This window comes from Panthera pardus, unplaced genomic scaffold (genome assembly GCF_024362965.1).
Source record: "Panthera pardus isolate Hobbes unplaced genomic scaffold, ASM2436296v1 HiC_scaffold_24, whole genome shotgun sequence".
Taxonomy (NCBI): Eukaryota; Metazoa; Chordata; class Mammalia; order Carnivora; family Felidae; genus Panthera; species Panthera pardus.
This window is the reverse complement of record NW_026526810.1, coordinates 24303996-24316871: the sequence shown is the minus strand read 5'-3', so window position 1 is coordinate 24316871 and position 12876 is coordinate 24303996. Positions and strand designations below refer to the sequence as shown.

General features: G+C 49.2%; 1 protein-coding gene across 4 annotated transcripts in view; it reads left to right on the top strand.

Annotated features, from left to right (window-relative positions):
- The window catches only part of ARID3B (AT-rich interaction domain 3B), a 57287-nt gene that overhangs the window by 32767 nt on the left and 11644 nt on the right, over nucleotides 1-12876 (top strand). For all 4 annotated transcript variants that reach the window (XM_019441468.2, XM_019441470.2, XM_019441469.2 and 1 more), the window contains exons 3-4: nucleotides 3507-3578; nucleotides 3782-3854. In XM_019441468.2, coding sequence (XP_019297013.1) covers nucleotides 3507-3578; nucleotides 3782-3854 — 145 coding nt within the window. The remainder of the gene's footprint in view (nucleotides 1-3506; nucleotides 3579-3781; nucleotides 3855-12876) is intronic.

The following is a 12876-nucleotide window of genomic DNA, read 5'->3' as shown; positions in this document are numbered from 1 at the left end:
AGCATCCAAGACAGAAGTCATCGCTGGGCTTCGAGCAGTCACACCCACAGCCTGGTGAGAGGCCAAGAAACCCACACGTCAGCTTGAAGTGAGCTATGTTTTTACAGTAGTTGATCAGAGTGCTGAAGCCTGCAGTCCTCCCCATGAAAGGAGGAGAGAAGAGAGGAGTTGTGGGGTTGGAGGTCCCATGGGGGAGCCCATTCCTGCCTTTCAGTAAACGTGCCCATGCTTTCTCTGTACTAGAGGCTGGGGATACCCTGATGGGATGTGCACAGACTCGAGGGGACACACACAGACTGGGGATGTAGGCGGGACGCAGGTAACCAGCACATCCGGTGATAGCCCAGAGGAGAAAGGCATCAATTCTGCCTGGTGGGCAGAAGCGAGAGTCTTCGTGGAGGAACAGCATTCAGGCTAGACTGTGAAGGGCGGGCAGAGCCAGGAATTACTCTCACTGCAGCCAGAAAATCTTGTGAAGTAGGGTTTAACTGCCCCAAGACCAAGAGAGTCATGCAAAGAGAGCGGACATTTTCTCCTCAGCCCCAACTGAATATTTTAAATTAAGTAATGACCCATCCCAGCCTCGGACAAAAGAAAACAACTCCACTCCCCTGTGGGGTTTTTTTTGTTTTTTTTTTTTTATGTTTATTGAGAGAGAGAGCACACACGCATGCTTGCACATGAGCGAGCAGAGGAGGGACAGGAAGAGAGAATCCCAAGCAGGCTCCCTGCTGTCAGCGCTGAGCCCGACATGGGACTCGATCCCACAAACCATGAGATCATGACCTAAGCCAAGAGTCGGATGCTTAACCAACTGAGCCACCCAGGTGCCCTTCCTGTGTTTTCTTTAAATCATAACTAAAATTCCTATCTGTGGAATGGGTCAAATGGTAGCATTGCCCAAAGAGTTGAGTGTCCTCTTTCCGTCCCGTTCTGGCAAATTTCCCTGTCTTCTGTGGTCACTGAGCTAGGGGTGTTAGGCTAAAATCCCATAGCTAAGCAGATTTGCAAGTGTTTCATATTTAGTGAGCCACAGCTAGTGCGAGGTCTGATTCTCCCACCACTTGGGTTCTGATGTCTAAGCAGAGCTGGAGAAAGCCAAGGGGTCATGACAACCCCCAGCCCCCACCCTTCTCCTCTGTTCCTGAGCTGAGCTCTCGCACTTGGGTGTTTATTTTCACACATAGTCACACAGTGGTTGTACTGATGTGCTTGTTTTTACACTCCTCTCCTGCTGTGGAAAGCCCTGTCTGAATTCTAGGTTGTGGATTCTGTCCTCCTCACCCAGCTGAGTGTTAAATAGTTTCTGAGTGAGCATTCTGAGTGCCTGGAAGTTATTGTAATTAGCAAAAAACTGTGTTTTCATCTCTCTTGGTGACTGATAGAGAAAAAATCCTCCTGTGCTTCAGATCTCTAGCTGGAGAGAGTTGGGAATTGAGCTGCCACAGTAAACAGCTGACATAACAGAAGCGGCAATGATCCCCCATTAAATGTCTTTCAGCCGATAGGGGCTCCCGGGATAATTGACTTTCCAGCAGGAATTACTGGCTCAAACAAAATCACTGGGCATTAGGGCAACCTACTGCATCTTTTGAAAGGGGGACTGTAACTCTGTCTGGGTTTGCTGACCCGACAGGCATAATTCATCTTGATTATTCATTGTGCTGGTTCCCACCAGATGATACCAGATTTCTGTTGACTGTAATTACAATGTGGGGCTGAATCTTAGCTTTTTTTTTTTTTTTTTTTTTTAAATAGTGTTTCTCCCGCTTGGTTATTGGCTTCCCTGAGCCGAAGAGCTGTAGAGAGATCTCTAACAACGTCTGCCTGGGGAGATGATGAGTGCACAGTCAGATAGCATTTACTGAGCACTTCCTTACACACATCTTTTGTGAGATAAGTAGGGAAACAATTTGGTGTAGCCTGTTTCATTTCAGCTGACAGAGTGTCACTTCTTCTTGGTTATACTTACCTCACGGTGTACTAAATTGCTACTATCAGGAAGTGGGTCTACATCTCAGAGCCCTCTTTGAGTAGGGGAGGCAAAGTATGGTCCCAGAATATAACTGAATAAATAATACCTCCTGCTTTCGGGCAAGCTTGATTAGAGGGGAAGATAGAAAAGAAGGGAATTAGACCAGGCTTTTATGTTACTGACAAGGTTTTACAGCGAGATCCCTATGCAGTCCAAAGAATGTCCTCCCAGGAAACCCCTGCTCCCCATCCCCGGATGCCCCTCCCCAACCATTTACACGCCCCAGTGCCTGCGCATGCGCCCGAAGTCCTCGGGGAGAAATGAGAGAGTGACAGGCTTGGTGCATCCAGTCCCATCCACTGGGTCCTCCACTGACCAGTGTAGACTTCTACTGTGACATTTCATATTCCCCACTGGCAGAGGGCCTGTTTGACTCTTCTGTATGGTATGTGTGTATATTTTTTGAAGAGGTGCCTAATTGACTCAAATAGCCAGTTAAGGCCTTTTAGCAGTGATTATAGTTCATCAGGCATTCGCTGGGGCCTGTTAAGTGCCAGCAATGTGCTCTATGCTGGGGGTACAAAGATGGATGAGAAACTTTTGCTTTCAAGGAGCTTACGATAGGGTGAGGATGATAGATAATTCCAAAGTATGTTAAATTCTAAGCTCAAAATGTATAGCGATTTCTTCCAGAATACTTAGTGCAGCCGAGAGTGAAGGGAAGGCTTCCCCCAGAATATGTTGCCTAATCTAAGGAGTAAGAGTTACCCAACTGAATAAAGGCAGGAAGCAGGTTCCAGGAACATAAACAAGGGTGTATTTGCTATTTCCTCCTAATTGGCTGAATGGTGTTGGTTTAACCCAATCAATTAAATTAGGATTAGGTTTTCATTATTTCTCTAATGGAAATGAATTTCATCCCAGGGGCACAGTCTGTATACCTTGGGAATAACGTCGAACTCTGAAGGCTGTCCTATCACTAGGGAGTTCTGGTCACTAGACTTCCAGCTTCCAGTGGTGAGGTTTAGTGGAGAGACCAGAACTTCAGGGCCTGCCATCTGTGATCCTTTATCCTCCACTTCGAGTGGTCACGTGGCTTTACAGCATGCTATGTAGTATACAAACGTGCCATAAAATCATACAAACACACATGCCGTGTAGAACCTGAAGAAAAGTGGGACAGCTCAGAGTGATGGCTTCGGGAGGATCAGCTAGGGATGAACAGGTTCTCAGAAAGTTGGGCCTTTGTCTCCTCCTCTTCTAGGATTATCAAGGATAAGTAACACCCACCCTCCTCCAACAACTGGACCTGATTCTTCCACCTGACTCCCTCTTACTTTGGAACCATTACTGAAAGCGAAAGAACAAGATGTCCCTGTAAGAGCAGCAGAGGCGGTTACCTGAGGAGTCTTTTACAGTCTGAGCCAAGATAGCACAATTGCTCAGGGTCTTCATCTTTGCCCTAAAAGATTGCCTTGTCCTCTGTCACTCTCCTATTCCCTTCTGAACTCTGTGCTTTGTTCTCCTTTAGAATGGTGGTTTGGCCTGGAGCGATGATGCGGACGGAGGCCGGGGAAGAGAGATCTCTCGAGATTTTGCCAAGGTCTGTAATGTCTCCTTTGTGATAATGAATGGGGCAGCTCTGCAGTGGGTTGTTAAATCTGATCCCCAAGGAATAAGGACGGGAATGGCCCGTGAGTCACATTTGTAGTCATACAGATAGATGGTTGTGTATCTCTGGTGGAAATCTTCCTGCATTAGACGGAATTTTTCATTGTGTTTTTTTCTGGGGGACCGGGATTGCAGCTGTATGAACTGGACGGTGATCCGGAAAGGAAAGAGTTCCTGGATGACCTCTTCGTCTTTATGCAGAAGAGGGGTGAGTGTGCAGTCTCCTCAGTTTTTCAACTCAGTGAATATTAATTGAGTGCTTACTGTGTGTAAGTCACTGTTAGCCATTCTCCCTGCAGAGTGCTGGCATCTTAGCCCAGGAGAACAAGAGGCACTTACTGCTGAGTGGTTCTGACCTAGCAGAGTAGTCGACAACCAGATCGAAGAGGACAGAGAGGGCCTTGGCAGAAAATAAATGGAATGATCCATCTAAATTTGGTCCTGCCTTATTTTTGTTGCTCTCTTCTGATTAACCGGCCTCTCTGGTGTTATTTTAAATTCAAATGTACTTTTTTCTTAGCCTCATACCAACTTTGGGCATCACTTAAACTAGTATGTCAGGTTTCCTCTTGGTGTACCTAGTCCTGCAGACACTGAGAAAGCCCAGTAAAAGACTAGAGGTCCCTCAGGATTTGTTGAGAGGGTCTGAAATGATCCGTGAAAAGGAAAGGCTAACTCGTTTTTTCTTATCCATTGGCTCTGGTTTTTGCACCCCGTGGCTTGGTTTGGGGCGCTCTGCATGGGCACCTACTTTATAATGCGCCTTCTCACTTCTCTGTCCTTCTCTCCTTCTCACTCCCACTCCTCACCCCAGCCATCTCCACTTTGGACCCTGGTGGGACTGAGTCTTGAGCCCAATGACTCAACTTCCTGGCTTTATGTCCTGTCATAGCAATGAGTTCACCAGCCAGGTTAGCCCTCAGGAAGCATGGCCAGAAAGCCAGCCTCTCTAGAAGGTTCTCAGCAACCTGTGTAGTTCCACCTTCATCACCCTCAGGACAGAGCCACACAGCACAGCTGTTCCCACCAGCCTCCTGCCTGGGACCCTGCCTATGTCTGATTGTGTATCCCTTGGTTTCTGTGTCTGCTCCTTTATTGAGACCCGGGAATGAAATCTTCCTCTTTATCCTAGGCTGAGCTATAATGGCAGCCCCCAGCAGGTACTATTCTGCGTTAACTCCTTCCTCTCCCTCTTCTCCCCCGACCCCCCAGCACACCCTTCCCCCTCTCTCCTCCTTCCTCTTCCTTTACCTTGTAAAGCCTCACTGCTGTCCTAGTAGCGTGCATGTTACTGCTGGTTTGCTTACAGAGGTAGTAGGAAGTTTGGTGTCTCCGTGTCCTCCCATCTCCAAGCCTCTCAGAGCCGTCCAGGCAGCCCACAGTTTACTCCTCCAGCTGCTATCTGGAGCTGCATGTGCCAATGCAAAACAAGAATATAATCCCCAAAGATAATGTGACTGGCAGCAGTGAAACTCCCTGGTTGCCCTGAGAGCGAAAAATCCACTTAATACTTTGGTCTCCCTTCCAATTACCTTTTAATTATTTACAAGCTCCACAAGCCCAGCTGGTGCAAACCCAGGAGCTGATCTCGTCTCAGAGGGGCTGCCACAGCAATATAGATTTTAATCAGCAGTGTGGCTCCACTGCTTTCTTTTCTACTTTATTGTCTCCCTTCCCAGAAGGATTTTTAAAGGAAAATGGAAGTTAGATCATCCTCGCCAAGAGTGAATGTCGGAAATTATTTGTTTACTGCTCTGTGTCCCCAGTAGACTAGGAGCTCCTTGAGGACAGCCACTTTATCATTTCTTTGTGTCCCCGGTGCTCACACAGGACCGTACAGGGAGGTGCTCAAGATGTGTTTGCCGTGCAAGCAGTCCTAACTCAGGTTTTCTGCACTTAGCTGGCCCCACGCAGGAAGGCTGAGCTGCCCCGCTCTGGGTAGCCGCCCTGTAATCTGAAGTCAGCAGTAGAAAGCAGCGTGTGCCGAGAACCCTGCCATGCTGTGGCAGCTGGGGACTGCCACAGTACCATCTAGGATATTTCTCAGGGACCCTGAAACAGGGAACTGCCACACTGCCATCTAGGATATTTCTCAGGGACCCCGAAGCAGGAGTGAGTGACTCCCTTTGATCGTGTCAGTTTATGGTTATTCAGGCTGGGCAAATCTTTTTCTTCTTTCTTTCTTTTTTTTTAATGTGTATTTTTTGAGAGAGAGAGAGGAGGGAAAGAGACAGAGCATGAGTGAGGAAGGAGCAGGGAGACACAGAATCTGAAGTAGGCTCCAGGCTCTGAGCTGTTATGACAGCACAGAGCCCGACGCAGGCTCTCACAGTCCAGAAGATCATGACCTGAGCCGAAGTCGGGCGCTTAACCGACTGAGCCACCCAGGCGCCCCTGGGCAAATCTTTTTCTGTCCTCACCACTTACGTTAGGTATTTCACTGTTTGCTGGCATCACCTGTAGGAAGGAAACAGTGGAGTCCATTTTGCAATTTGTTAGTTACCCAAATACAAGGTTTCTCAGCCTCAGCATATTTACTTTGGGGACTGGACAGTCCTTTGCTATAGGGGCACCCCCCCCCCAAGTCATGATAACCAAAAATATTTCTAGATATTGTAAATGTCCCCTGGGGAAGAAAACCACGCCTTCCCCATTGAGAACCACTGCTAGAAAGATGGGAAAGAGGGTGAAGTTCTAAAATTTCCTTCACAGAGAAATTCTTTATGGAAATCATCTTCCCTCCACTCAGATAGCCCTACCTGAGGGTGGTGGGGGCCTATGCCAGGCAATATCACAGGCGCCCCTCCTGTGGCCAAGTGCCGGAAGAGTGCGTGCCGGGCCCCTGTTCTGGGCTGGGGTACAGGGGAGGCCTCTGCACCTCCACCGCATTGGAGGTAACAGGTGGAAGACCCACACAGGTGGAGGCAGAAGCGTGGTGGCACCCATGGGCCAGGCACAGCTGGAAGAATCCTTCATTGTCTGTGGCCTGGGTGAGTCAACTGGCACCAGATTGTGAAGAGCCGTGGCTGGCCGAGAAGTTAGCACTTTAGTCTGTGGACATAAAACATGGGGCGCGTCACCAGAGCTGGGCCTTCAGGAAGCTTGCCGTGCGTGGCAAGCAGGGGTGATGGGGGCAGAGAGGGGAGAATGAGGCACAGAGACATTATGGAGGTTGTTCCCTTTAAACTCACAGTGGTCTCCTCTCTGGAAAACTAGCATCTAAGGCTGTAAACTAGATTGTGTGGCCCAAGAGGGCTCGGGGCAGATCACAGTTTTATTCATGTGACGCTTGCCGTCTTCCCTCTTCACACAGTGGTGAGACCAAGGGCCCTTAGACATTTGTGACTGGTTTCGTCACTCCCAAATCGGAGTGTCTGGGACACTCAGGGGCCAGGTATCGTTAGCTGGGTCGGAGGAAAAGCCTCAGAGATCCCGGCAGCAGGGCAGCGACTCCTCCTCCAGGGCCAAGGGGAAGGACAAACATAGATTTCACAGGAGCCACTGAAGATGGCCTGGGTTTGAAAGGCTTGGTGACTCCCACCTGGACCGTGAGTGGGGCCGGGCAGCTTTGACACGGCAGGCCGCACTGCAGGGGAAGCAGACAGGGCTGCAAGGGAGGCAGCGCCCAGCAGGCTGCCCAGCGAGTGCAGCTGCAGGTGATAAACGGCTGTCCAGCGGCAGAGGGGCCAGGCCGTAACTGCTGCTTTGTGCAGCGTCTCCCTCGCTTGTTAACGTGTTCGGGTGAATTGACTGCCACAGATGGGCCTTTCAGCTCCGGGCACCTTGGTTTCTGGGCCGATGGTCCCCTCCCCCACCAGCAGAACAAGCTGCCCCAGAAGGAGCCTGAGAAGAGGCCGAGGCAGCGCCGCGTTGTCGGGCTGTCTCCTGCCTGCCTTGGGAAACAGCCGCTGTGGCCCTGTCGGCAGGCACATGGCAGGGGAAAGAGCTGTAGACGGGGTGCAGGGCCAGGCTCGCGCCCCACCCATCTCCATGATCGGGAGCAAAGCATTCTCCTTCTGGGGGCCACAGATTCCTTATGTGTAAAATGTGAGGGTTCAATTCGAGTTAATCTGGAAGCTTCTTCCAAGTTCTGTGTTTTGTATCATGTCCATGATTGTGTCTTTTGCACTACCAACAACAGGTCACCCTCACTTACCAAAAAGATAGCAATTTTCTGTCGAAACAGTTGTGTAAAAACAATACTGAGGGGGCGCCTGGGTGGCTCAGTTGGTTAAGCGTCCGACTTTGGCTCAGGTCATGATTTTGCTGTCCGTAGTACGAGCCCCGCGTCGGGCTCTGTGCTGCCAGCTCGGAGCCTGGAGCCTGCTTCGGGTTCAGTGTCTCCCTCTCTCTCTGTCTCTCCCCTGCTCACGCTCTGTCTCTCTCTGTCTCTCAAAAAGAAATGTTAAATTTTTTTTAAAAAGTATTTAAAAAAGAAAACTATACCGAGGACCCCCCCAAAAACAAGTACTTCTCCCCTTTCCATGCCTAAGCCAAATTGAATTAAACAAGTTGCTTTTGATCTTGACCCCCACCCATGTTTCTCTGGAAAGACGGGTTAGATTTCAGAGTTCTGATGCCCCTTCTTGCTTATTACCTTTTGCTGTGTGCACACACACGCACCTGTCTATGTAGAAAATACACACGCGTTTCTTTGCAAAAAATAAAGCCAAATCATTGTAAGTAAAATTCTCTGGCTAATTGAACTGACTATGGATGGTTTCTGAGATCTCATTCCGTGTTAGATTTTCCAGGGGGAAGTCTAGGTAGGCTGGAGGGGGACTAATTTGGAAGTCTGATAAGCAAGGGCTTATAAACAGTTCCATTCTCCGACAGTGAGGAAGAAAAGCTTGTTCCCTAGGTGGTGAAACAGAAAGAAATATGTCATCAAAGAGGAGAAAGAGGATGATTTTGCTGTTATTTTTATTATCCCATGTGTTTTATAGACCCCTTTCAACCCATTTTCTGATCTGCCGCTCCACACAGCTCTAGCTCTGAGGGGTAGCGAGAGCAAAAGTTACCAGGTTAAGTGACTTGCCTAAGGTCACAGAGCCGACTTAGCACTTGTCCCCCAACTCCAGGCCAGTGCTCTTTCCCTCTCCTGCAGCGCCTTTGAGAAACAGCCCCTTGTGCCAGCAGCTCCGTCGCTTCCTGTTCAGGCAGTGGGCAGGCTTTGTCTTGCCTTCAGCCTTCTGAGCCCCACAGAGAATGCTGGTCTGCCTCCGCAGGCCAGTGTGTGGTAGAGTCTGACAGCATCTAGCTGATTAACATGGGGGTAGGACTGTTCGCGTGAGAGAGGTCTTCATCTCAGGGTAAGGCCCGCCTCTCAGGGAAGGGCAGATGTGACGATTCACAGTAGCACAGAGGCTGCCATCTGTCAAGGCAGGATGGGGGGGTGGGGGGCACGGGAGAGGGAAGGTCTAACGCATCTTACACGCACCCAGAGCACCCCCGAACAAGGCTCTGCTCTCCCTGCCCTAGCCAGGCACATCAGGTAAGTGAGCTGCTTAGTCACATAGAGGACGAACTTTGTCAAGCCCTCACCCGGAGAACTGCCCTCCTCCCCCAACTAGTTCTGTTCAAGGCTGCAAACTGACCTTGGTTTTCCCAGATGGATTGTTGAATCTGTTTTTGATGTGTATATACAAAGAATTTACTGTGGGAAAAGGGCTTGGTCTGCCTCAAAGTGCGATTTGAGTGTTTTTCCTTCTGTTGTGTGCTTATCTATCCATCTCAGGCAAGGAAATGTTCATGACATATATCGCTCTGCCTTTTGGTGGAAGCAGTTTCTCATATATTCTTTGTAACTTGCAGTAAATGGTCTATGCCATGGACACTCTTCCTGATAGACTAAAATACGTGTCTCTGTCAGATGAAATAGGCTTTGGGGCTTCGTTTTCTAACTTTAGCACCAAATGAAAGTCTAAAATGCAAATATTTGTCTCATGATTGGCCGTTGTTTGAAGCCAAATCTTTTTCTCTCCCCAGGTGTTCCAACTATTAATATACTGGGTTTTTTCCCCCTTTTTTTCCCACTTACAATAGTCATTTAATATCCTATATCTATTCAGTTATTCCTAATAATAGGAAGGGATCCTGGTTTTTGGAGGGCATGATTAATTTGAAGAGCCCAATTTTGTCATTAAATTCAGCCTCTTCCCCTCCAGATCTTTTACTGATACTTTAGCACTTGGTAAAATTGAGTTGATAATTTGCCCTTCTTTGTTCCAAGTGAGCTAATACTTAATACCTCATTCAAGGGTTGATGTAGGAATAGTCTAAAGCAAGGATTTGGTCCACTTACATGGTGAGAAGATCTACTGAGCACTGAGAAGCCAGTGGCATGGTTTGGCAATAGAAGACAGTCATGAACTGCCTAGGCCAAAAGGCCCTTGAGTTCTTGTACCTTTCCCCAGCCAACTTTCCACCCCCTCTCCTGGAGACACCAGCTAGGTCTGTTGGTCAGCAGCAGTCAGAGAAAGCAGAGAAGACATGATGATCCACCTCCTTCTAACTCCTTGACCAACTTCTCTGAACATAGTTTTTAAGGAAGGAGACAGCACGGCCCTGACCTTACAAGCCATAGTAGAACACAGCATTGCACATTGAACTTCACCTAAAGCAATTAGCCTGAGCTAGAGTATCAAAAAGGGTGAGGAGTTTGGGGCACCTGGGTGGCTCAGTCGGTTAAGCGTCCTGAGTCTTGATTTTGGCCTCAGGTCATGATCTCACGGCTTGCGAGTTTGAGCCCTGAGTCAGGCTCTGCACTGATATAGCTTGTGGAGCCTGCTTGGGATTCTCTCTCTCTCTCTCTCTCTCTCTCTCTCTCTCTCTCTCTCTCTCTCTCTCTCTCTTTCTCTCTCTCTCCCCTTCTCCCTGTCCCTGCCCCCTTGGCCCTCCCCTGCTCCCACATGCATACTCTCTCTTAAAATAAATAAACTTTTTTTTTTTTTTTTTTAAGTTGAGGAGTTTAACATTTAACCTCTCAGGTTGTGGTCCCTCCAGTACTCCCATGCATTGCTGCTGGCAATATAAATGGGCATAACCACTCTGGAAATTTATTTGGTAGTGTTTACTGTAGCTGAGCATATGCCAAACCCTGTCATTCATTAATTCCACTCGTAGGTGTATTCCCAAAGAAATGAATGCTGTGTTCACTGAAAGACATCTCAAGAATATTCAGAGCAGTACCATTTGTTAGAGCCAAAAACTGGAAAGAACCCCAATGTCCATCAGCAGTAGAATGGACAGATAAATGGTGCCATAGTCACACAGTGGAATAGTGCGCAGCAATAAAAAGGAACGAACTGCTGTACGCACTGGAGGGATCTCATAGGCCTAATGTTGAGCAAAAGAAGCCAGACACACAGGGTAGATATTACGTGATTACACGTATGTAAAGTTCAAGCATATCACCTGTGGTGGTGACACATGTCAGGGTGATGGCTACCTCCTGGGAGAGAAGAGGTGGGGAATGCGTATTGATTGGGAAGGGACATGAGAATTTTCTGGGGTGCTGGAAATGTTCTGTATTTAGATCTGAGAAGTGGTTACAGGGGTGTACACAGAAGCAGAAATCCAGTGAGCTGTGTATTAAGATGAGCGCACTGTGGTGTGTATCTGCTGGACCCACTCGGTGGGAAACCAGAAGTAGAGCTTAAAGATACCTGTCAGTCCAGTACTGGGACGCTTGAGCATCTTGCCTCTGCTCTGTTTTGTGGGACAGTCAGCCACACGCTGCACCGAACGCTGCCAGACACGGCTGCCCCGTCTCCTGGCGTGAGGTATTTTCTACATAAACAAGTTGGGAGAAAAATCACCCGTCGTTTCTTTGCCTGTTCCTGGGCGGCAGGACCAGAGAAGGAATGAATATGCAGAGGAATGGGCAGGAAGCCTGTCCGTCTGCCCGTGCACACCCCCGCTTAACACGGGCCTTAATTCTTTTAGGCTCTCCAGTCGACCGCCCGGCTCTCTTGACAGGCAGTGGAAATGATTAATGATCATTTTCAAAGCCAGGAAAAAACAGCGAGGGTCCTTGGCAGGGCCACGTCCTGGGTCCTGGGCCCTCACCCCTGATCAGCGGGCGGGAAGGCAGCCATGTGACCGTCTCGGGTCCCCGCCCCTGACTGTGTCTCGTCTTCGTTGGAACAGGCCCATTTTCTGTGGTGGGGTGGATGTGCCACCTCCCATCTTTGTCTCCAGCGCCCAAGGAGGCTGTCTCCTCCCTCCGCCCTCACCCCTACCCCTTCCCCCTATCTCTGCAGTCTTGAGTGGCAGGAAGGAGAGCGAAGTACCAGGGAGCAGCTTTTCTTTGGCTCCATGTGTCTGGAAGTTACCAATGACAGCTTTGGCCTTGCTAGTGCCGTGCCCCAGCGGCGTTCCCACCACCCAAGGGTTAAAGCCCCAGGAGCCCCACAGCCTCTCTGGGTCCCTGGCCCTCATAAAAGCCTTTCTGCCTAGTCCCTTGGGCTGCCTCAGGCTCCCTGGCTGAAATCTGATAAGGGCCCTCTTTGTTGGAACTGTCAGTCTCCTTTATTGAGGAGGGAACTAGAGACCAGCGGCATTTCTTGGGGTACAGATAAGGCCCTGGATTCCTGTCAGAGGGAGCATGATTAATTACCCTCAATCCTAGCTCCTGCTTTGATAGCAGTGACTGACAGTACACAGGCTCCCCCATCAGGTGCTCACGCCCCCTCTGGGAGGCCTGATGGGGGTGGAGATTCAGCCTCCTGCAGGGCCAACGCTAGTGACCCACGAAGCGCTCTTGCAAAGGCCGTTTGCCTCCTTCCTGGTTCTCTGCAGGTTGTTTTTGCTCTTATTGTGGACAGAGATCTGTTACCTTCCAGGTGAAGAGCCTCCTTAGAGGAAGATATAATCCAGCCCAGAGAGCAAGCCAGAGACACCCCTCTTCCCTGCAAGGCTGGGGGAAGAGCGTATGGCCGTGGTCCTTAGCCACACAGGGGCCTCCATAGGACAAGTTCCTAAACCATCCACCTAAAGTCACTTGGCAACATTATTCCATAATTCAGGCAAGCTCCTAAAACCAACTCACCCTCCCTTCGGCAATAATCACAACTATCCATTTTTGTTTTAAGTTTTTATTCATAGACTCATAGGACTGAAAGGCATCTAGCCCAAATTCCTCATTTCACAGATGGAGACACTGAGACCCGAGTATGTCAGTCCCTCGTCCCCACTCCCCAGTATGATATATTGGTCCTCTTTCTTGT